Source organism: Bombyx mori, chromosome 1 (genome assembly GCF_030269925.1).
Source record: "Bombyx mori chromosome 1, ASM3026992v2".
Lineage (NCBI taxonomy): Eukaryota > Metazoa > Arthropoda > Insecta > Lepidoptera > Bombycidae > Bombyx > Bombyx mori.
In genome coordinates, this window is record NC_085107.1 from 12,922,053 (window position 1) to 12,948,469 (window position 26,417).

Sequence of the window (26,417 nt, forward strand, 5' to 3'; positions counted from 1 at the left end):
ATTTCGCACAAAACGGTTAAAAAAATAAGGATTTTGAACATTTGTGGATTGAAAATTCCGAATTCGTGATCTTTTTTTCTTCCTATGGCAATACCGTTCTGTGTGTCATCTGTGGTAAGAAATAGTAAGAATACTAAGAATCGACTGTCGGTAGAAAAAAGAGAGTCTCTGTTATGAATATTGTTAGACGCAATAATTTACGATTTAACATAAACTAAGAGCAAAAATAATATTATTGTATAATAATTTCGTCTGACTAATATTCGAAATGACTTGGGGGTTCGTCACATGTGGCCCTAACGAAGCACTCGTGATTTCAGGTATAGTATATTCAACCTTGTTTTCGTGATTTTACTATTTTATTTCCATCATCTTCTCTGAAGTAATTTTAGAAATGCCATGAATTATAAAGTTAAAATTTGCACATGCGAACGAGCCTCCGTTATAAACAAAACAAACTTTAGTTTCCAACTAATTTTCCTTGTTTTCGTTGGGAAGCATAAAAGGTAATTAGTGTTCGGTTCTTCTTAATGCGAATTTCATCAATATTTCTTATTATGAGAAGCAGATAAAAACTCATATTCGATTATTTTTGTAGTATTTATAGAATGAAAAAACAACTATTTAATAAATATTTTTAATATATATTCAATAGATAATTATTTGGGTTTTTAATAAAATTTCAGATAGTAAAATGACTAAATTCATACCTACTTTATAATTCACCAAATAATAACAAAGGTACAATTATTTTATTACCATAATATTGAACTACAGCACCAATATGATATTAATCAGAAGACTAAAGCAAATTCAATATTATAATTTTATGTTGAATTATATTGAGTATTATTAGACTACATCCGAACCAATAATAATAACTGCCACCCTGAAAACAACGCTCATAAATTCTTATCTTCTCTTAGTATTATACATAATCTGATGTCAGGTAGAAAATTTCTTGTATTCCCCGTGTTCTGTATCACCCTAAGTATTTCTTACTCAGCGCCCTTTTACCCATATGCCAGTGAAGTGATTTGTGTGCCTCTCAACCCTCCCTCCTATAAAATTTCCTATTGTCAATACTTTCAATCTAGCCTTTAGTGGGCTCTAAGTTCCCTCCATAGCCTATCAAATCGCTATCCCAGAAATAGTTCTAGTTATGTTTGTTATTCTTGTCATGTAGTCCGCTCTGCCATGGAATACGCTCCTTTTCGTTATCAGGACCATTATTACTAACTCGTGCACATTAAAGTTAAGGGTTCTGAGAATGCTGTTGGGGAAATTAGTGGAATCATCATTAATTTATTAAAATTATGTTAATATATTCCTTTAATACATTTACACTTACATTATGGTAAGTATGCATACTACTGTATTTGTCTATGTCTAGGGCATTTACTTTCTTTATTATTGTATCTGTATATATTTATATTCATTTGTGTGTTAAATTTGTATTACAATGATCCTACTAATATTTACTCTGCACTACCTTTGGTTGATTGGCAGAGAATGGCTTAGGCTTTAAGTCCACCAATGTAGTTAAACATGTAGATGAAGTGTAATAAGTAAATAAATAAATAATCGCAATTTTCTAACCTCATAGTCAAAATGAAGGCACCCACTCCCTCCAGCTTCTGATGACAGATGATGCTATCACCAAATTCTGTTATTACTTTCCTTTATTTGTATCTTGAGTACTAATAAAACTTGGAATTAATCCTGTGGCTTTAGCAGGATGTAATGATCATAATTTTATTGGAACTAATATTTTGTCTTACGGCATAATTAGAATTGACTCCTGTGTTAAAAAAAAAACAATTATTTAATTAATTACATTGATTTAGTAAAACTTTATATCAGGGATTCCCAAACTATTTTGAACAAGAGACCCCCTTTCCAAAATAAACTAATAACTCGGCTAATAAAATAAATTACTTTAAAAATCCCATCTCTTGTTATTGATATAAAATACTTACAAATTTAAATACTTTGTGGTTTGTTAAGTTATTGCAGTGTGCAGGTATTGGCCCTTTTGGGAATTCTTGCTTTATATAGAATTATTTTTTGTATTCATAACATAATACTGTCATTTTCTTTCAATGTAACAAACAGGCACTATTTTTTCTAAGCAAAAACGTCTCGAACACTTGCACACCAGTGACTTCATGATGAAGGACAGGAAAATGAGTAATAAATGGTGATGGGCATTCTGTGTCTCTTGATCAGCAAGCCTCACTGTCCTGTCTATTTTTATTGCGACCATTTTACCAATATCGGTGAGCCCTCAGACTTGTTGGTAGCATGCACACAATATCTATGGGTTTCAGAAACAACTTAACACCATGAAATCATCTACCCATCTAATATAATTTACTACCATTAATATAATTTAATTTACTATATAATTTACTACCCATCTAGTATAATAGAAAAATATATAAAAATTTTAACTCCCAAATATAATCTATAAAACAATGAATAGTTAACTGCATATGAACCTTACTGTGAAGGTTAAATTTCGAATTAGACTGTCCTTTTGGGAAGCTTCAAATTTGGTGTAAGCTTTATGATTGACTTAATGTGATATTCATGTTCATAGTCACGTGCATACTTAAGCACTATGATTAATCCGGTATGCTGGAAAATATGGAACTCATTAATAAAAGTTTAATTTCATAAAAACAAATTCATCGTCATCAAATTACTTTTCGGCATGTATGTTATTTTCTTTTATTTCATGTCATTGTCCTTCCACTTCGACTTCTAATTCACTTTGTATCAAAGTCCAACGAGATGTTAAACCAATAAGAGTAGCTCGGCTCCAATCATTTCAAAATTAATATTGATGTATGACGTTCACAGATTTCAGAATATTTTTCCTAAATTGATTTTGTACTGCATTACAAGTTTTTGCAGACGTTACGGATTTATTTTATCACGACTCAATAAAAACTTGTCTGTTTAAGTAGTGGCTATACACCTAAAATTAGTTGTTGAAAATGTGTTTTAATTATTTTAAATTCAATTCTCGTTACACTGACGTTCAATTTTCATCTAACGTTCATTCGTTTTATCGCAGATACAGAGGATAATTGAGTTGGTGCTGATGACTCACACCAATAGACCTAATTGAGTTGTGACGTCAACATCTGCTAATCACTATTTTACTATAGTATGTTTGTGCGGGCGTGGTCTTGTTGTGTTTGAGTATGGTTTACGCTTTTGATTCTATTAATTGTATAATGTTTAATAATTTCATATGAAAAACAGTAAAAAAATGTCTTTAAAGTTTATTCAAGACCTGTGTGCAACGAACGGGGCGTTGGCAAAATATACAGCTAATATTTTTACACCATACGATCTATGGTGTAATACCATACAGCCGTTGAATCTTTATGTACAAATCTTTATAAAAAATTTATTTTATTTTTATTTATTTCCTTTTTTTTTATTAAGACATAGTCTTGCCAAAGCGAAAAAGCGACCGCCACACATTTGATAATTAATCTCGAAATCATAGTGGCATTAGTTGATTACGTTGGCAGTGTCGCGAAGATAAACGCGGCTATGGACAAGAAATTCTCTTTTAAATGCAAAATTACTGATGAGGCAACTTAACTGTAAACCTAAAATTTCGCCCAGGATGCTGCTATTCCAAGCCACTCCTGGTCCCTGGTGGTCGAGCCTTTGTATGGCCAGCGATCCAGAGCGTACAACGGATATCTCTAAACACCATGACCCTTCAAGTGGAGTCACCAACTGTCTATACCAGTCAGGGTGTGCCCATTTCGGTTACTGGAATCGCTCAGGTTTGTAAGCATTAATTATTTAACTGGACGTGCTCCTCAATTTTACCTACATTATACATATTTGTAATTCAGAGTAAATGAAAAACGTTGCATTTTCCCGGATAAAGAGATGCTTGTTTCACCCTATACATATCTTTACCAAGTACCTACCACACTTTCTTATTTATTGTAGCACATATAAACTAGTCTAGTCTAGATCAAGGCTTAAAAACGATTTAGCAGCAGTCGTTATTTTTCTGCAATTAAGTAACTTCGAAATCGATCGATCGATTTACTAACTACTAACTTACGCATTTAATTCTCTCACTTTTTAAATGAATGCTAACGGATTTAGATATACTCAATCTCCAAGAGATAATATTAGAGATAATATTAGTATTAAGACAAAATGGCCCTTAAAATATTGACGCATCGCGTTGTGGCGGACGTGCAGCAAAGAGACTCGTGATTTCTTATACGCATTAATATTCCCTTATTTTGCATAACATTATATTGTAACTATTTAAAAAAAAAAACCTTTGTATTATATCCCAATAATCATCTCACTACATCGATGGCAACCACTTACAAATTGTTGCAGTTTTAATGGAAATTAGTAAATTCTCACAAACGTAAAAATAATAAGTTTGTTCATATCAATCTAATGCCGGTGCGTAAAGATAACATTCAACTTTCATCACTTCGCAAACAATACATTGATATAAAATTCCTTTTTTGCTATTTTTTATACTTATCAGGAGTGTAGCGAGGTTATTGTCAATGTCGATTTTACTATCGTATTAACTGACAATTGACTATCTTTATCAGAAAGATGTTGTAGGGCAAACACGAATGGATACGATCGCGTGTATACGCATGTCGATAACGTTATTTCGGTTTTCTTTAGAAAATGTTTGTTATGTATCAAGCCTATCCTTATATTTTTATATGTAGAGAGATCCGAAGCAGTGACTAAGTATTATTTTTTTAAATGAAAAGAAATATATTTGCCCACCGTAAAAAAGATAGTAATCTTGAAAATTAAACAACGCGAACAGTGAATAATATTGAGAAAAAGGATTTTAAATAATGTAGAATACACATCTTTCGTTTCTTAAATATTATTATAATTTACTTTTCAATAGCAATCTTTGTAGTGACTTCTGCTAAATAACTCTAAACGTGTTTCATTTTCTTATCACACTTATCAGCTTTTTTTAAATTAAGATAAAACATCTAATTACCTTTGTAATTTCAAATTACGCAATGATTAGATATATCGTCGTATATAGGTATAGTATTTACTAGTTTTTCATTACTACTATTTACTCGTTTTTTTTTTGTTAGTTTCATTTTCTAATTTAGATTATTTCAACGGGCCAGTATTAATTTCATTCATCGAATACTTCTTTGGTTAGTCTCGATGCCTGCGAAATATCGTAGTCGTCTTGTGAATATTTATGAACATTTCTAGTAAATTGACTCATTGCAGAATGTAATAGCTTTATACCTACATGTGATTCAAACAACAGTACCATCGTGAGATTAGCTAATGGATCCTCTAAAATTTCACCTTTTGAACGCCAAAATTCCAGGTCAAAATTCAAGGTCAGAATTCCGAGATGCTGCTCTCCGCGTGTGAGCAGTTTCTCGGTAAAACGGAGCAAGAGATTCAGCACATAGCCCTGGTGACGCTGGAGGGTCACCAACGTGCTATAATGGGATCTATGACGGTCGAGGAAATATACAAAGACAGAAAAATATTCTCGAAAAAGGTTCGTTGTATTGTTTATTTGACGAAATTAAAAGAAGAATACGTATAGCAATTTATAATAAAACATATGTGGAACCATCATCATGCGTACCGGGGTTAATGAACACAACGTGAATACTGGTAATTTTTATTACACGATATTATTCCCTTATAGTGGGAACCGTTCGTAAGCACGTAGCGGTATCAGGTATTTTATGATTTGAACCTTTTTTTGTATCACTATACTATGCAACCGATGTTCTTACTTTTGTAGTTCAGCGTTGTCCAGACTAGAAATGTATGTGGGTTAAAAAAAATACGCCATCAACTATTTATTGGCCCGTAAATGATAAATGTTGCCAGTGTTAAAAAAATATATATTACATTTATACATTTTGTATTGAAAATGAACTTTTTTAACATAAGTTTTGCAGGCCTTTGTTTGAACCATCCTGTTTTGCACAAATACTTCAAGCTGTTCTCGTACTCATATAATGTGTAGTATGGCAGTTCAAAACACTGGAGTTCACATTAAGATGTCGTTTGCCTTAGTCATACACAGAAATTCTTGAACAAAAAAAAACACATTTTAATATTTATTTATTCATTCCAGGTGTTCGAAGTTGCGTCGAGTGATCTAATCAACATGGGAATCACAGTTGTGTCGTATACTTTGAAGGACATCAGAGACGAGGAGGTAGGTTTCCTAGTAGATAACATAACGTAGTCGACAGACAACAGTAATTCATACAATATTGTTCTCCTAGCCTAGTGGTATAGTGAGTTTTTTATTATATGTATATTTGCAGTTTTTCTAAGAGACATCACATAAACTATCATTTCTTTATTTGGAACGTAATCGTTAGACGTTTTAGGCGGGTATCGTACAATGGGATAAGGGGAGCTACGTAATTCAATTAGGTCTGTCTTAGGTTTATCTATGTTAAATTTGTGAAAGTCGTGGAGAAAGTGAAATGTGAGTTAGTTTTATTATCACCATGGCAACACAGCTACATAATATGCATATTAAATAATATAACGTTTTTTTTGTATATCTATTCAAATGTACAGACTCATTTCTGTTGCTGTTTTATTGTATTTTATTTAACGTTGTTTATAAATTTGGGCTAAATAAAATAACCTTTTCGACATCGTATGGATAACAATGTAACGATTGTTAATTAAAGGTATACTTTTTGTTTGTTTAAACGTATATTTAGCTGGGCCAAGGTAACGTAGCCCATAAGGCCTAGTCTTGTATTACTGGAACCATTTGACTAAAAGTGAAATGCAATGAAATAACTTTCAAGATTTTGTTGAGACTTCAATGAACTTTTCGGCAATAAATCCAGTAGTTGTTGTTGTGTGTTGCGACACTTGTGCACGCTGCAACCATTGCGAGTTCCAATGACGTTTAAAGAATACATTATGTACGTTAGTAAATCATTAAGGATTTCTCTAGCCCGGCGACGCTGATATGATCTCTCTAGAGACTAGACTATCAGCTTAGGTAGAAAAAAAAAGGATTTCATTTTAAAAGTAAAACTACCATTTACGCTGTGAAAAAATTCGCTATTGCGCTGATTTAAAGCTATAGGATATTAAACTCTAAGTACTTTGTGGATAAAAATAGATTACGCGTATCTATGGAAGGTGCTTCACAAACATACTAATAAAAGTACCAAATAGTAGATGCGGAAATAAAACGGAGAGAAAGAAAAGTCATAAAGCGATAATTAATATGTACGGAGAGCGACACTATCTGTATTCTTTTATTTGTTAAAGAAGTCGTCGTGGCCTAACGTCTAAGACGTCCGGTGCATTCGTGTTGAGCGATGCACCAGTGTTCAAATCTCAGGCGGGTACCAATTTTTCTAATGAAATACGTACTCAACAAATGTTCACGATTGATTTTGGTTCGATTTAATCACTCGGTCACGAATGATTGGTAAGATCTCTTGTGAGTCCGCGCGGGTGGGTACCACCTCCCTGCCTATTTCTGCCGTGAAGCAGTAATGCTATTCGGTTTGAAGGGTGGGGCAGCCGTTGCAACTATACTTGAGACCTTAGAACTTATATCTCAAGATGGGTGGCGCATTTACGTTGTGGATGTCTATGGGCTCCAGTAACCACCAGTTAACAACAGTTAACACCAGGTGGGCTGTGAGCTCGTCCATCCATCAAAGCAATAAAAAAAATATTGTAAAAAAAATATTTTCCTAAAGACTTATCGCAAGTTATATTCATAGTTTTATTACAGTTAGTCTATCGTTATCTGTCGGCCACAATAGATGACATAGAATAGAACGTTGAATACTTTATTTCGCAGATTAGAATGACACACGGCCACGGAAATTGCCTTTGAAGAGTCTGAAATTATAAAATCAATACATAATGATACATAATATGAATACAGGTCACATTATAATTTTTAAAGAGTTATGTTAAACTAGAAAATCAAATGAAGTTGTTGAATATTGTTGAAATATATTTAGTTCGAATACTTGTTAATATTGATGCTTCCCGTTAACTAATCGTTATTAGGCTAAGGGGCTACTCCAATTACGCGCCGATACGTAGGTGAGCTCACGGGTTCAACCTAAGAGAACTTGCTAATACTTCACTGGGGGTAGGACCTCTTGTGAGTCCGCGCGGGTAGGCACCACCACCCTACCTATTTCTGCCGTGAAGCAGTAATGCGTTTCGGTTTTAAGGGTGGGGCAGCCGTTGTAACTATACTGGAGATCTTAGAACTTATATCTCAAGGTGGGTGGCGCATTTACGTTGTAGATGTCTATGGGCTCCAGTAACAACTTAACACCAGGCGGGCTGTGAGCTCGTCCAGCCATCTAAGCTATAAATAAAGTAAAAACTAGCCGCAGCAAGAGCAGTGCTTCGCAGAATCTACCACCGGATCCGAATCGGGACTCACTGAGAAGATCCGGCGAGAAACTCAGTGGGCTGTGTCCACTGTGTGGATGGTCTAGGTTTTACGTCAAATTCTTCTACCTAACGACCTACATTCCTTGCTCCGACGGTTATGCTTGATTATGACAAATTCTTCGGATTTGCCTAGCACGTGATCTTGTAAAGTTTTGCAACGATCGCCCAACAAAGGGCATCGGGCTTGAAAAATAAAATATAAAATATAAATAAGCCGTTAAATCGAGAAAAGAAAAATATTAGTTTTAATTTAGTCGTATTATTAAAAAATATATGTATTTATATACGCTCAAGATATTTATACAACATAAAGATATCGCGGGTTGTTTTTTTCTCAAATATGTAGTTGAAATATCGTCCGAGATCACTGTTGAATTTAGCGAAATTATCTTAGTAATTTTTAGTTAGCATTAAGTAGTAATACGTCAGATGATTTTGTAGAATAAATTTTTATTTTTCCTTATGCGTGATGGGCATTAGGGAGCCAAGGTATGTTTTGTTGTGAGTGATAATGTGGTAGAAGATGCTTCAATAAATTGTTTGAAAAAAAAAGCTTGCATGAATGAATTATATTAAGATAGTACTTACATATTTTTGTTGCTTTTGTGAAAGACGGCTACCTCGCCCTTGGACATCGACGAAAGTAAGAGACACAGACGAGCTGCCATTCACTGCTGAGGGTAGTTTTCAGGTTAATATCAGAACTTTTTGGAACTCTTTGGAAACGTTTCTAGACACGCACTTCGGGCGAATGCCTAGTTCCAGGTTATATCGATGAATTCCATATTGTTGTTGGGTATTCTGATTAAAAAAAAAAACTGATTTGAGCAACATATCACATCACGGCATAACCAAACGCTCTCTACAGAGTAAATAGAGAAAGCAGTGCCTCTCCGTAGAGATTCTAAACGACCCTGGCTAGGTTACCACTTTAAACCACTATCGACTGACGCTGAACTATTTTGTATTTTACGAATTGTGAATAAATGTACATCAAATATTGTAAAGGCAATGTAAAAATTTAATGTAATCAGTATTTAGAATGAAGTATTAATACAGTGCACTTGTTTACTTGGTGGGTGTTTTTTCCACAGCATTACATTTAAATGTAAGTTGTAATATTAAAATAAAAAGCTATCTGTGTTCAATGCACTCGTGAAATAGAGGTGTCATGCAAATCTGTGTTTGCTTATAATCTAAACTTCATTATACCAACGAAGTCTTCTTAAATAGCGTACACAAGTTGAATTTTTTTGTTGTTTAGATAGTAACGCTTTAGATGTATACATGTTGTTCTCATTCCATCGCTGACTGACTTCAATAGTGGCGCAATTTAAAATCCATTGCGGGCCATCAGCCATAACATCTAAGAACGGTTATCTTGTAACCTCTTATCCGGTTCGTCGGCGATACAATTTTTTATTTGTACACAGCAGCAACATTTTCTTTTGTGATAATACTTGGATTGATAAAATAAACAGTCTAAATTTATAAAGCATTTAGGGGTTTGTTCATAAACGTTGCAAGATATTTTATGAATAGCAACTCGAAAGTTTCACTCTGACAGCTATATAGATCGTAAATTAGAAGTCACGTCTTGGGAGTGGAAATCTTCCAAATTACATTTGCGCGTATTTTCATTTGTAATGTTAACCGCGCACAAAAACGAAATATTTGGCTTGTGCCACTATTGAATTGATTTCGCTAAACCGAACGGGGTATTGGGAAAGTTCTCGAAAATAAACGAGTCGACCTATATATATATCTGACACGTTATCACGAAACTGTTTATTTCACAAGAATTTATGTAAAAATAAATCCGCTGACACATGGAATTTACGAAATATGAATCTAATGAAACTACACTTGCTTGTGCTTCGCTTACGTTTGGATGCACGTTACACCAGTATGTCATTCCTGATTCAGCTACGGAAAAAGTCTCTTTACGCTTTGTATGTATGTTACCAGTGACTTAAAAAAAGTAAACTTCCTAATATGGCATTCGATTGAAAACCCTTTTACGGTGTAATCCGGTCTGTTGCCGTCTGTGATATTAGAACGTTCAAAATAGTGAACAAAACATACATGAGATTAAACCGTGAAGGGTATTTTTAATTAAGAGTCATATGTCTCGAAATCCACAGACAATACTTAATCATTCTGATATTTTGTTTTTTTTTTCAACAGGGCTACTTGAAAGCTCTAGGTATGGCTCGTACAGCCGAAGTGAAGCGCGACGCACGTATAGGCGAAGCTGAAGCTCAGGCCGAAGCCAAGATTAAGGAGGCGATGGCTGAGGAGCAACGCATGGCCGCCAGGTTCCTGAACGATACGGAGATCGCTAAGTCTCAGCGGGACTTTGAGCTAAAGAAGGCCGCTTACGACGTAGAAGTTCACACCAAAAAGGTGACACTATATTAATATGATTGTGAATATTAAACCATGGTGCAGCGAATCTTAAATAAGTGATGTTGAGTTAACAATTCATATTTTTTGTCTTCAGAAAACTGTTAATTAATGTTTACGTTTGGCCTTATCTTATAGACTTCATCAGAAATTCGTTATTTTAGAATTGGTTTAAAATAAAATATTGATATTTAATCAAATGAATTGAATTAGATTGACATGTAGCAGTTTGGTACTGATTTGTCGATATATACACATATATGAATTACACATGCCTGAATTTTGTAAGATTGATAGAGTACACAATTCTTTGTAATCTATACTTCTATACTAATATTATACAGAGGAAAGATTTGTTTGTTTGTTTGTATTGAATAGACTCTGAAACTACTGAACAGATTTGAAAAATTCTTTCACTGTTTGGAAGCTACACTATTGCCGAGTAACATAGGCTATAGGTAATCTTTTTTGAAAAACATTAGGGATCTTTACTAAAATTCCAATAACGTAACCCAAGGTGTAAAAAAAATACCTAAAATATTATTTACATCGCGTGTCCTGCGAAAACTATTGATGATAGAACAAAACAATGTACTACGACTTTGTAGAACACATTATTAATTACAAAAAGTGTCGCGACAGCATATGTCTAACTATTGTAGTTATGCCGCAATTAGTGTTGTTTTATTTTTAAATATAAAACTACGTCAAATATCGTTGAAATTTTTGTTAAAGACTCGAGCTGAGCTGGAGCGGGCCGCTAGTATCTTATAAAACGGGACGTACGTGTTTGGTTACAATAGAACTCGATTATAATAGTTTAAAAAAATAAAATAATGTTTGCATAGGCCGAAGCCGAGATGGCCTACGAACTACAAGCTGCCAAGACGAAACAGCGTATCAAAGAGGAACAGATGCAGATAGCGGTCGTGGAGCGAACCCAGGAGATCGCCGTACAGAAGTGGGAAGTACAAAGACGCGAGAAGGAACTGGAAGCCACAATACGCAGGTGATTAATTCCTTATTTGAACCAAAAAAAAAATGTCAGCGTAATGTCTGAGGGTTGTCAGACTTTTTTTTCCACAGGAGAAAATCGCCGGATCCCCAATTTATAATCTATAAATATCCTAAATTTATTTAATATAATCTGTGTAAATTCTAATATTACTAGTGCTTGCGGACTTTTTGGCGGGAACGCGAGGAGTGAAGTTGTGTGATTTGTTTTATTTTGTCTATTTAGTGTTTCTTCGGGTTTAAATGTGTAATGATGGTGGTTTATTAACTGTTTAATAACTGTGAAAGTGCACAAATGTGGGAAAATGAAACAAAGCCGCTGGACCTAACTTCTCGGGATCCTCCAAAAGTAAAAAATCTTAGTAAATGAGCACCATTTTACTGAGATTATATTTCATCCCATATCATCTCATTTTATTTCATCCTAGTTGATTAATGTCTCAAATTAATCAACTTCATTTCATTTCACTCCATAATATCATTTTTCATAAAAATATGAATATAAATTAAAATAAGACATGACTTAAAGGTCTCAATTACCAGGTCATAAAATCCCTTAAAAAAAAGTAGTGCTTGCCCACTGATTATCATAATTCGACCATAATCACTGTTTTTATTGATACTAAACTAGCTACTAGAGCTACTAAACTAAAAAAATACAGTCGAATTGATGACCTTGTTCCTTTTTTTATATTGGTTAAAAAAAAGAAAATCTCAATTACCTTTCAACTACCTTTGTTTATTTACAATGAATAAATAAAATCACTATCGTCCCAAAACAAATAACTTCGCATCTCTTTACGTCTAAAACAAATACAGTAGCTTTTAATTTTCGAAATCCTCTGCACAGCTTATTAGTTTTAAGGCTATACTACTTATACATATACTACCCTACATATATATAATAATTAATTTGGAAGTATTTTTTGACAGACCCGCCGAAGCTGAGAAGTTCAGACTAGAGAAGATAGCGGAAGCGCACAGGCAGAAGACAGTGCTCGAAGCCGAAGCTGAGGCGGAAGCGGTTAAAGTACGAGGAGAGGTGAGTAATATTTTAAATAATAATATGTACATCGTGAAATATTTAATGTATAAATATGTAAGAACATGACCGTGATTCATATGCCCCTGTTTATCGGAATTTGCTATGCTCGAAAGATGTATTGAAAGGTTTGCAATTGTTGGGAAACCCGTCTCGGTATATTTTAATCAGGGCCCTGAAACTGCGATACTTTAAGACAAAAAAAATTTTTGTATGGAAACTATCGACATCTTGTAGCGGATGCCCCTAAACTTATATGTTGTTAAAGTTAAGACATTTAATTATTGTGTAACTAAACATAGAAAACAAAAAAATAATAAATCATACAAGTCTTTATTTGTTATAGACAAATTGATTTAATTTTATCAATTAGTAGTTTGTGAAAACTTTACAAAATCCTTAAAAATAAAAAATTGGATAGGTAATTTGTTACTGCCATGAACAGGGCAATAAGAAATTGACAGAAGCGAAGCCATCTAGTGGCCGACGCCCGTAAACATTTAGTTTTGAGTGCTTGAGTTGCTCATCTGTAAATAATTTATGTGTATTATCTATGATTTTAATTGCATTTAATTAGGGAACTAGCCCACGCTTAAGCTGGTGCTACGTGGCCACCGAAGACCATAGATAGACACAACAGTGTGCATACCACGATGGGTGGTGCTTAACCAAATTTTTATTATGATTGCTGGAAACTGAAAGAATTTTTTTAACCTTTTAACGCTAGATATTTTAAAATTTAGGCGGAAGCATACGCTATAAAAGCAAAGGCCGTTGCTGATGCCGAGCAGATGGCGAAAAAGGCAGAAGCGTGGAAGGAATATGGATCTGCCGCTATGGTGGACATGATGCTGGAAACTCTACCCAAGGTAAAACTAGTTAATACTCTGGTTGTGACCATATTACTAACTTTTAAAGTTAATTTCCTTGTGTAGATCCAACTTTTTCACTTAAAATTTGATTAGAAAATTTCTTAAATCAACAAGCTTTTGAAGTAATAGGTATTGCATCTCTTACTACATACGATCATCAGATAGTTTACACAATCCTTAACAAAACAGAGTCCATAGGCATCAAACATAAAGGTCAATTTATCCATCAGACAGCGCATACGAATGGTTCGCACAAATAAGTAAGATGGTGTTATCCACCTTTGGGGAAAATTTGGTGAAGATTAGAAACGGGTCTGGCAAATTTTGGAGCGAAAAGGATTTCTGCTACTATTATTATAGACAGAGGATAGCTTCTCAAAGCGGAGTCTTCGTGGCCTAAAGGATAAGATGCCCGGTGTTAACGAGGCGACTAGACCGCTGGTCGAATCCCGCAGACAGTTACCATTTTTCTGTTTTAAATGAACCGTACTGTACGTGTTCACGAAAATAAAAAATTAATTAAATACTTGCGCAATTTGTGAAAGTAGGGGGTGTATTTTAAGTTCGCAGGATTAGGTACTACCAGTCTGTTTCCTATTTCTGCCGTAAAATAGTCATGCATTCCAGTGTGCAGGGTGGGGCATAGCCTTATACAATTGAGACGTATACCTCATAACTCGAGGTTTTTTTTTCTTATACGGGTGGTGGTTACCGGAGCCCATAGACGTCTACAACATAAATGCCGCTTTTAATAGTACAACGGCTGCGCCGCTATTCAAACCGAAACGCATTACTGCTTCACAGCAGAAATAGGCAGTGTGGTGGTACCTATCCGTGCGGACTCATAAGACGTTCTGCCACCAGTAAGCAGGTGGTGAAAGAGCATTCACACTGCGCTGAGCATACCCACTTACGGACTTACTGAAGATCTTCTGGCCACTTAATGTATCTGTTGTCAATTTACCACAGGTTGCAGCAGAAGTGGCTGCCCCCCTGTCCCAAGCCAGGAAGGTAACTATGGTGTCGTGCGGAGGCGGCGAGGTCGGTGCGGCCAAACTCACCGGTGAAGTATTGAGCATTGTACAGTGCTTACCTGAACTCGTGAAGGGAGTCACCGGAGTCGATATATCCAAGGTATTTTAATATTAAGCTTTCCAACTTGAATTTAGTATGCCCAAGATATCGATTGGCACTTTAGTTGTTATTATTGGAATAAAGAAAATGTTTTAGTAAGGTAAGTTTGAAATTAATCTATCGTGTCTTGTCGTTGCTTGATGCTTGTGTATATATATGTATATATATTGTGCAGTGCATTTAAACCCATCCATATATCACATATTTAATTTTTAATTGCTTTATTTTTTTAATTACTAATTGAAGTAGAAAACATTCAGATGGCTATGGTTACATAAACAATAGTTCACTAAAACACGTTCTCATGAGGTACAGACAAAGAGACAAGATGTATTCCATCAATAAAATCTATGACAGAGTTACCTAATCTATATATATATAAAAATGAATTGCTGTTCGTTAGTCTCGCTAAAACTCGAGAACGACTGGACCGATTTGGCTAATTTTGGTCTTGAATTATTTGTGGAAGTCCAGAGAAGGTTTAAAAGGTAGATAAATATGATTAGATGTTCGGAATTAAATAAAAATAACAATTTTGTTTTCCCTTTGATGTGTTCCCCGTCGGAGGGATTCCTTTTGTTTGTTTTAAGTTTATTTTATACAAAATTTTACGTATTTTATTTATCGATTGAGGCACTACGAAGTCTGCCGGGTCAGCTAGTATGTAATAATAATCACTTTGAAAAAAAAAAAAGCAATACACCTCTGTCTCCTTGTCTGTACCTCTGAGAATGTGAATGCAAAATTTCATGATGCTCAGTCGAGTAGGTTAAGACGTGAAACCGTAACGAATATACAAACACAATATCGCCTATAATAATAATAATATTAAGTATGGACGTTGAGATATTCGAACCGAATTACACAAGCCGTGGTAAACACCCGATAACCTTCAAGGTCCTTCACCTTGTTTACATTTTAATCTCCTAGAATTCACTTTCGGATAATTGTAAAACTTTAATGTGTTCGATTAACAATAAATAAATTAGAAAATTTAATGAATTGAATATACTTGTTTCGATTAAAAATGTAGTCTTACATATTTTCTACCTATTCTTAATGGTGGTAGGTCCTAGTATCACCACCCTACCTATTTCAGCCGTGAAGCAGTAATGCGTTTCGGTTTGAAGGATGGGGCAGCCGTTATAACTATACTGAGATCTTAGAACTTATATCTCAAGGTGGGTGGCGCATTTACGTTGTAGATATCTATGGGCTCCAGTAACCACTTAACACCAGGTGGGCCGTGAGCTAGTCCACCCATCTAAGCAATAAAAAAATATTGCTGGTAGCTCAAGGGCCTATATCCAGCTACGCGAGTATGATGCTCATGGGGCTCAATCTAATACAATTTGCCAACACTAGCCCTAGCAAGAGTGCTTCGTATAGAATCTACCATAGGATAGGAACCGCGACCCACTGAGCTGAGATCCGGCGAGAAACTGGGTAGCGTCTATGGGCTAGTTCCCTCGTCGAACTTTTAGGACGGTGACTAGTGCTTAAAGATCCTAAAAGCACCGAGAGGGGATCCGGGGGATTCGACAAGACATCCTTCGGGCGATTGCGGTTTTGCGTTACCTCGTCACCTGAGTCGGGTGTCTTTAATATAAAGTCGTAGTAGATGTATCGTTGAAATGTCTATGTCGCTTATTTTTTTTATCTGTATTAAAATGCCACAGATAAAAAATATGTAGATAATAACATCAGAGGTTATTATAGAAATCGATAAGTAACTATAACGAAACCATAGTTCTTGTAATATTTTATTGTTATATTTCAACTTTACAATGAAACGACGTAGCAGAAAACAATCACGACTGATAGATAATGTTAAATTTTATTTGAGATTTATCTCATAGTTCAACATTATTTTTATAATTCGTTTCTCAATGTTTTTCTTTATCAGCAATGGCTTGGCCGATCCGAACTATTTTTAACGCAGCCCGTAGATATTACAATGCGGATTCCGCTGCCCACATTGAAACTTAAGGTCTACGTCTCTTTTCTATCTTCACTCATATAATACGAGCGGACCTGACAGAGGTTGTCCTGCAAAAATTCATTCAAGTCGATCCAGTCATTTAGTTGTCTGTATAGATAAATAACCTAGATAGCGACTGCAGCGCCTTAAGCCGGGCTGATTTGTGAATGTAAACCATCCAGGGCGCTACCCAAATGCATACAAAGAGTTCATTGAAATCAGTCCAGCCGTTTAGGAGGAGTTCAGTGACATACACACGTACAGTAGAATTATTTAAACAAAGATTTAGATCATAGCCGTATAGTAAATTTTGCACGATTTTACGATTTTCATACAGACATCTTTATATTAGGGAATAGAGCGTACTGCGTTATGTACCAGTAAGAATACATTGCAATAACAGATGCAATCTGTTGAACATTGACGTCAAACTGTTTTTTTTTTAATAAAATAATAAATCCGTTATCTGTGACCAATGCAATTTAACTTGTACTTTTGGAGGGTAGACGAAAGGGGAATGAACTATGTATATGAAAAGTGTCTGTCGAACTGCGGCGCCGCATTAGCATGAGGGTAAATTTTAAAGGAAGCGCCAAATATTATTAGAGTAATGTTAATAAATCTATAATCGTACCATTCACGGTTTACGAAATAAAATCACTCTGAGTGCGCGTTTTGTTGTAATAATTCTTTAAGATTATATATCATGCATTATTTTGTACAAAGTAAGTTGTTGAAATGTTGAATGTTGTAATTTTCAATAAATAACTACCTACTTTAATGGAAACGATATAATTTTTTTTAACTCGGTATACTTCAGTTCATCTATTCTACATTCACTAGCGCGATCGAAAGAGATTTTTGAACTGTTATTATATATTTATAGCATACAGCTAGAAACTTTAACTCAATCATGTAACTTTAACATGATCCCTCCTTACCTCTACCCTCCATATTTATACTGGCAACAAATTATCAATTTGCTCGGAGTAGTTTGAAGCGATATAATTGAAACAAATATCAAATACACAGAGTGAAGGCTAATATTTAAATTTACTATAAATTCTCTGTCTACAATCTAAACAGCGCCAGCTGAGTCTATAACAAAGTCAACCTGGGTACTTAGTACGATCTAGTATTACCTCGTATTACCCAATACGACCTGTTTACACCTGTGCCCCAAGCAGGTCAAGGACTCGTTTGCACACGTACAGTAATTAAAAAAAAAACCATGAAACTAAAAACCTTCTGAATAGCGAGTAGGAATTAATAATGTACCGAATTTGGGTTATTCAAATAAAATGTGTTATCATGTTCTTAATAATTAATTCTTAATACATATAATTATGCTATACCAATTGCGCTTATATCAAGCAATCGCTAGTGTCAAATGCAATCTTCAATAAATTTGCGGAAAATTGACCAAAACTAATATTTCGCTGTAGGTAAATAATTATCTACACAGGGCGTCGGTTAATTAGTGATAATTATGTTATTTTACGCAGAACTTTATCGATGTATGCCACTGTCTGTATGAAGTAGTTTACGTTAGCAAATGTTAGTCCTAAAGTAACTAGATGCAACACTTTAAAAAAAAATTGCGCATGTTCGGATTCGGTGTAATTTTTCAAATTGTTTTCTTACCTCAAATAGAAGTTTTAGGTTGTTGGATCAGATCGTATGTGTAAAGAAATATTACCCTAAATACGTAATATTTATTTATATAATTATTTATATTTATTTATTTATAGTATTTATTTATATATTTGAAGTCGTCGTGGCGTAACGGATAAGATGTCTGGCGCATTCGTGTTGAGCGATGCACCGATGTTCGAATCTCAGGCAGGTGCCAATTTTTCTAATGAAATACGTACTCGACAAATGTTCACGATTGACTTCCAGGGTGAAGGAATAACATTGTGTAATAAAAATGAAACCCGCAAAATTATAATTTGCGTAATTACTGGTGGTAGGACCTCTTGTGAGTCCGCGTGGGTGGGTACCACCACCCTGCCTATTTCTACCGTGAAGCAGTAATGCGGTTCGGCTTGAAGGGTGAGGCAGCCGTTGTAACTATACTTGAGGCCTTAGAACTTATATCTCAAGATGGGTGGCGCATTTACGTTGTAGATGTCTATGGGCTCCAGTAACCACTTAACACCAGGTGGGCTGAGAGCTCGTCCAATCATCTAAGCAATAAAAAAAACAATTATTCTTGTTGCACGTTCTTTAGATTATATAATTAATCTTATGAATATCGTTCAATGTGTTGTACTTCGCCGGCTAAACATCGTAGGGTTGTTTACGTATAACTTATAATACAATATTATCCATCGTTTACTGTTCCGATAGCAATAATAAGGGATATTTTGTCATGTATTATAAAAAAATGTGGAGTAAACGCGCGACGTTAGTAGTAATAATTGTATGCATAGCTGTATACCAGGGGTGGACGGACGACTACGTATTTCTTTAACTTTGGCTACAACATTTCAAAGAATGCAGCCAACCTAATGCGCGTGCTCGATATTTGTATCTATCTGTTCTATGACTTCACTAACCGATGACATAATAATTGACCTCACTTGAGATTAATATAACGACGATAATTAGTCAAATATAACGTCGTTGTTGTGGTGATAATAAAATGCAAATTGATACATAGTGATCTTAAATTTGTAATAGCGCTATTAAAAATTGTTACACGAAAAGCATTTTAAAAAATAATCTGTTTATACATTATGGTTTTGAAGTCGTCGTGGCCTAAAGGATAAGACGTCCGGTGCATTCGTGTTGAAGCGATGCAACGGTGTTCGAATCCCGCAGGCGGGTACCAATTTTTCTAATGAAATACGTACTCAACAAATGTTCACGATTGACTTCCAGGGTGAAGGAATAACATCGTGTAATAAAAATCAAACCCGCAAAATTATAATTTGCGTAATTACTGGTGGTAGGACCACTTGTGAGTCCGCGCGGATAGGTACCACCGCTCTGCCTATTTCTGCCGTGAAGCAGTTATGCGTTTCGATTTGAAGGGTGGGGCAGCCGTTGTAACTACACGTAGTCTACGTTGTAGATGTCTATGGGCTCCAGTAACCACTTAACACCAGGTGGGCTGTGAGCTCGTCCAACCATCTAAGCAATAAAAAAAAATCAATTACTTGCTTACAATCCGAAGTAGTCGAATTGGTGCTGTAAAAGTCAAAATTTAGATGTGTTGTTTTAATGATAAACTTAGAAAAAAAACATTGTCAATGTCATTTTATTGGCGGTTTGTATAAGTTATTAAGTAACCCTTTCACTTAAATTGTGGAATGAAATAGGTAACTATTTTAACATCGTTTATCGATTGAATTAAAAGCAATCTTATTTGTAATGACAGAGACCAGGTTGAATGAAAGATAAAGTACTGAAACATCAAAAAGTCGAGGGTATCAATCCTGACATATCGAAATTTTATTAAATAATATTCAAACAGTTATTTTTATCGACTTCGCGATAAGTATCTCCACATTAAATACCGGTTTCCAAAAGGTTAAACCAATTTGGGCACAATACTTGTGCAATGTGCATGTCTTTAAATTATTAAGGAAAACTAAAACTGGTTCCTTAAAAATTAAAATACTACAAGTGTGACACAAAAAAGCTTAAAAACAAAGATGAACCAAAATTATTATTATAATTTACGGCACCGTAAATTATATTTAGAAATATTAAGACCGTCACCATTTTCTCGAAATAATGTCAAAGCGGTAGTTCACAAAATGGCGACGCGTTGCTTTTATTGCCAGCTGTCAGACGAGCTAATGACTCGTTCGAAAGCGATCACTGTCGCAATGTCGGTCGCGGCTACTAAACGTAGTGTTTGGCGGCTACTAGTAACGGACAACAATGTGCCCTGCTGTCTTACTCCAAACCCGTTTAAATATATAAATAATACGTCTCATTAACATAACTTATTTATTAGTTATGATTTTGGTCACGGGCAAAACGAGCATCGTCTAAAAAGTCGGTGAAGACCAAATTTTTTTTGTACACGATTGCAATGTAATTTAAATTCCAAAATATAAAAATCAAAAAACTAAGACCTACAAAATAAAAACAGAATATTTTAAATATCATAGATCAAAAAGTTTTTAAATACCAAAGCTAAAGCTTACATACTGCGTTTTATTAATAGATACATCTGTAATCTATTAATCAATTACTTATTGTTAATTATTCTGTTAATATGTGTACCTTGTCTTTCGCAATAAATGAAGTTTTTTCTGTTCTATTTTGGTATAAATATAGAAACATTGTAATATTTATGAGAGAGCATCATTTACATTTGCACTAATTTGTATGATTTCTTATTCATCTTCGAAGTTTCCAGAAAAAAGTTTTTAAGAAAATTATCACATTTTTATTTAAATACATCGTATTTTTTCATATAATTAGCGATGATAGCCACATCGGAACGCGACCGGGTTTCACTAGTAACGTATAATAATAAAATTTATACCGCCTCTATTCAAGGTTTTGGTTTTCGAGCAATAATTGTTGCATTTAGTTTTATTAAGGTTACGTGAATTTTACTTTCGGATATCTGTGTGCTTAGTGCGAGTTGTTTAACTTTCTTGATAGGGTAAAAGTTAGCTCATATTTGTATTTTTTTTTATTGCTTAGTTGGGTGGACGAGCTCACAGCCCACCTGATGTTAAGTGGCTACTGGAGCCCATAGACATCTACAACGTAAATGCGCCACCCACCTTGAGATATGTTCTAAGGTCTTAGTATAGTTACAACGGCTGCCCCACCCTTCAAACCGAAACGCATTATTGCTTTACGGCAGAAATAGGCAAGGTGGTGGTACCTACCCGTGCGGACTCACAAGAGGTCTTACCACCAGTAATATTGTATGGACTGGGATCGTTCGCCTACGTTTGCCGCTAGGGGCGCTGTTCCAACTGCATACAAAATTGGGTTAACTTTTACGCTATCGAGAACGTTAAGAAATTAGCACTAAGCACTCTGCATTCCGACTATCGTAGTTTACGGAGACTGTGCGATCGAAAAGTACATTTTTCAAATTCACCACAACGTTGCAGCTTTCTATAACGTTGCGATTTTTGCCTTGATTAAATCTATTATCTATATATTAATACGTGAAGCAAAAACTTTGTGTCCCTTTTTACGAAAATTGCGCGGACGGAGGAGTATGAAATTTTCCACACTTATAGAGAATATAGAGAAGAAGTGCACAAGGCTAATTTTTTTTTTAAATAATGCATAAAATATACATTAAATCAATAAAGAAAACGTTACACACACTACATACCATGTATTTGACGCACACACGCATGCATACTATTTATTGTCAAACTTTTGTTCTCGACGTCTGTTGTCAAATTGAGAATAAATTAAATATTGTTTGTCTTTGTTAATATTTTTTATAGTATAGTCTTGGCGAAATTTGTGATTATAAAAGTATAAAATACAATCATAATAGTGTACAAACTTACAATTCCAATTAATTATAGTCGAATTTCGACTCCTGCGGGACCTCTAGTTTATTTTGTTACGTCATCTACGTAATCCTTATAAAGCGTCGTTAGTAAATCGGTAATTAGGAAATTTAGCCGCTATTGCTGGTACGATTCAACACAACAGTAGCCATGTTGACATTTAAGTTTATTTTATAACTTTTTCATCGCGAATTCTGCTTGTAGTTGATTTTTAAACGATAGTCATTTTTTTCTGTTGATAAATATTGGTTAGTTCCAGTTTTTCTTACCTCATATTAACTAATAAACAATAGCAATATATTCATTTGAAAACAGATACATAACCAATCATCTGTTCTCATTTTAGCATGCTTTTTGTTTTTTAATTCATGTGCTTTTATGTACAAATATGGATCAAACAAAATTATGTCTATTTCAGTATTTTTTTAAAGCTTCATATAACTAAAAACATAAATTTAGTCACGTTATGAAATATGTTTTTATTTTAATTATGCTTGGTCTATTATTTGCACGTTATTTAATAACCATTGCTATTCTAACATTGTCTCGTAACCATGGTAATGGCAGTCTGTGGTAGACACCCCTATCGTACCGACGGGGGCACCGAACATAGCAGGTGATACGGCGAGGAAGGCGCGATAACTGGAGAACGTCTAAACATTTACTCACGAGGTAAATCCTCTATCAACATAAATTGTAGTCTTAAGGAAAATTAACGCAAATTGTTGTACATACTAATTGTTTATTACGCATATTTGTTTGTCTGTAGCTTTTAATGTTGTCCACGTAAATCGCTTTGTCTATGTACGTATTTAGTTTTCATTAAATTCATTTCATAAAAATAATATTCATCGCCTGTATATACGTATGTTTTATGTGTTAGTATGCAAAATCATAATGCGGCCGTAACGATTAGTTTCAATCATATTGAAATCAATTTTCTTAACATAGCTTTTAACGGTCGACGTTTATAATTAACTTGCACGCTTTCCCATGGTAGATCTAATCTTCATTCTTCAACAAAATCCTTATTATTTATTTTGAGTTTTTTTTTAAATAAAAATGTACATATAAACAGAAGTCGCTTGTAATAAAGTAATGAATGATGAATTGTTTTTCACAGGGTGTTCGCGCACTGTAAATCTGTTCCGTGGATCTTACAATAAATTATTGTATGAGTACATCACAATTGTAACGAACTATCTATATATTATTATTATATACACTATCTATTAATTTATGTAACGTTAAATTAATATCTTCAACCTAAAGTGCCACTAAGTGAATTTATTTATTCTACATATTGTAAACTGTTTATAAAAATATTGTGGCATACGTTAAAACACTAGCACAAAATGTACTGGCCGTAGCATGTAACAGAATATATTGTATAAATATTTCCTCAGTACCCATTAAAGGAAATAACAGGAAGCTTTCAATCAATTGAAAGCGGGTTTTGTCCTCTGACTCGAGGATATGAAGAACGGAGGTACCCCCACGAAACGAACGTATGCAACTCTTCCCGTAATGAAACTGCATAGATATTTTTTACCCAATGAACTCAAATTATGACTTAGAATACATTCAACCTGAGTACTTCGATTCCTGTCAATAACATTGACGATTCGAGGTTGCCAATGAGCAATACATCGATTTTTTATAATTACTATTAGAATACGTTCGAACTGTTAGTTGGTGTCACAGGTGACACAGGACAGTAGATGCAACAGGCGAGCGTATTTTACGACACATTAATATCTAAATACCACGTACAATCCAGCTTTGAAATGAGCTCCCCTCCACGGTGTTTTCCGAGCGCTGTGACATGTCCTTCTTCAAACGAGGCTTGTGGAGAGTACTTAACGGTAGGCAGCAGCTTGGTTCTGCCCCTGGCATTGCTGAAGTCCATGGGCGACGGTAACTACTGATCATCAGGTCGGCCGTATGCTTGTCTGCCTACAAGGGCAATAGAAAAAAAAAACAAAAATAACTTATTGTTTTTGTTTGTTTCGACAATGGTCCAAATATCATTGTTTACTGTAATTCGTTGCATACTTTATGTAGCAAATATACTGATTAAATACACCGTCCTTTCGACAATTTGACCTTGACAGTTAAGTTCCCCAAAATGCCTCGTATGAACTTAATATTAATTGATTTTATTCTGAAATCGGTTTGATCTAAGGCTTTGGATATCAGACAACAAGACATGTCAGAATCAGATGTCTGCTTCTCAAGCGTTCGTACTACATTATAAAATCTTCACTGATTGACTCAATTTTTGCTGCATAATTTATCCCGGTAATAGCGTTACTAACCCCGTTAATAAGCCGGTAATGTTACTTTTGGGTTTTATTTACCCTGTATATGTACAGACTAAAGTAAATGTAATAAAATAATCCATTTAAACCGTGAATCTCCAATGAAGAAAAGTAACAATAATTAGAACCGTTTGCCATTAAAATATTGTGAATTCCCTCGAATGGAATCGTAAGTACTTTGGTTTTCTGTGTAGTGCTACTTTTATAATAACGATCTATTTTACAATGTGTAATATTGTAGACATTGTAATGCTTAGTACATTTTTAACGACCAAACTGTTAAATTTTGTTCAAAGGTAGTAAAAGAAATCTATATTTTTTTATTTATAGGTAAAATGATCTTTAGGGTAAATGATAAATATTTGGTGTTCAAGTGCAGTTTGGTGTTGTTTGTTTATCTGTAAAACGATCGCAAAGTATATAAGAGTGAGTAATTATAGTAATTCGATGTTTAGTAATATTTTTCGTTAGCTGCGAAATCTCCGAAAGTGTACTGGTACAAATTATTATACACATCATATGTTCGTTTTGAAGCATATTTTTTTGTTTTAATTTATAATGTTATTTATTTTTAAACCGTCACAATTTTGTTTTATTTCCTGGAGATAAAACTATAATATAATTATAGTTCTATATTGCAAGTCATCAATTTTTGTATACTTACATAATATGATTAATATTTAATTTTAATAAGCTTTGGATTGGAAGAATTTTAGCATCGCTTAGAATTATATCTGAGGCATGTTAACACTGCTTTTGTATTTGCTCCAATTATATCGTTGACTAAAAGCTTCGATGGCAGATAAACGAATCTTTCGAATTGTTTCAAGGGAGCATTGTGTTTGATTTTATTTTTAATTTCTAAATATGTTTCTTCTGTTATTATTAACGGTGTATTCGTATATGTACTCTAACTTATATTCTTATTGTTAGCATTTGTTCACTTATTTAATTATTTGGCATAATAAAATAATACTTTAAATTATGACAGCACATCACATTTGTATCTAATAACTTCGGTGCCATTTATTTAAGTGCCAGTAATATAATAGTTTTAAGTTTTTTTTTTTGTTCATTGTGATGAACAAATTCTTTTTGTTTGTACCACCGTTTCTTATCAATAATCTATGAAATCTCCAACTAATTTTAACGTGTTATTAACTAGATTATCTTGTTTTATATTCAGTTTCAAATATTAATAATGATATGGCGAGTTAGTTCTGCGGCTTGAGCCTCTCACTTTAAAGTTCATATAAGAAGCTCACGAGGTTAAAGTCCTTAAATTTAATCTCCAAGAACAAGAACAAAGGTCAATAACAAAACATTTTGTAGTTTTGATGGTCCTGTGATATTATAGATTTTATACAGTTGACAACGCAGAATTTTTAGTTGCGTAAATAAAAATATTCACGTTTTATTCGGATTGTTCACAGTTTAGCTATCTACATTTGAATGAATTTTGTCACTTCTTGCACTACATTTACTTTGTGTGAAGAATTTTTTTTTTGTTCTTCTGCGTGGCACTAAATAATGATCTGTGTGGCTTTTTTTATTACAGTGTATGTGTACCGTGGTTTTATTACGTAATAATATATTCAATAAATTAATACCTAAAATATTTGCTTTTTGTTTTTATTAAACCCCTTTATG

The 26,417-nt window shown here is 34.2% G+C and overlaps 1 protein-coding gene across 2 annotated transcripts; it reads left to right on the plus strand.

Annotated features, from left to right (window-relative positions):
• Positions 1 to 71: 71 nt before the first annotated feature.
• On the plus strand, positions 72 to 26,385 carry LOC101737828 (flotillin-1). Of its 2 annotated transcripts, XM_021350337.3 has the most exons (11): positions 72 to 320; positions 3,646 to 3,812; positions 5,387 to 5,566; positions 6,158 to 6,241; positions 10,675 to 10,893; positions 11,742 to 11,902; positions 12,841 to 12,949; positions 13,693 to 13,818; positions 14,791 to 14,955; positions 23,014 to 23,118; positions 23,570 to 23,614. In XM_021350337.3, exons 1-10 carry the CDS (start codon positions 269 to 271, stop codon positions 23,086 to 23,088), a joined length of 1,338 nt encoding a protein of 445 aa, XP_021206012.1. In that variant the 5' UTR covers positions 72 to 268; the 3' UTR covers positions 23,089 to 23,118; positions 23,570 to 23,614. The 2 variants fall into 2 exon arrangements, with proteins under 2 accessions (XP_021206012.1, XP_004929936.1); XM_004929879.5 differs by lacking the exon at positions 23,014 to 23,118 and having other exon boundaries at positions 23,570 to 26,385.
• Positions 26,386 to 26,417: the final 32 nt, after the last annotated feature.

What these genes read in the sequence shown, in the direction of transcription:
- LOC101737828 (XM_021350337.3), top strand. Translation starts at nt 269, where the DNA reads ATGACTTGGGGGTTCGTCACATGTGGCCCTAACGAAGCACTCGTGATT. An exon ending in AGGACATCAGAGACGAGGAG is followed by an intron (nt 6,242 to 10,674) that starts GTAGGTTTCCTA and finishes TTTTTTCAACAG; the next exon opens with GGCTACTTGAAAGCTCTAGG. An exon ending in CGGTTAAAGTACGAGGAGAG is followed by an intron (nt 12,950 to 13,692) that starts GTGAGTAATATT and finishes TTTAAAATTTAG; the next exon opens with GCGGAAGCATACGCTATAAA.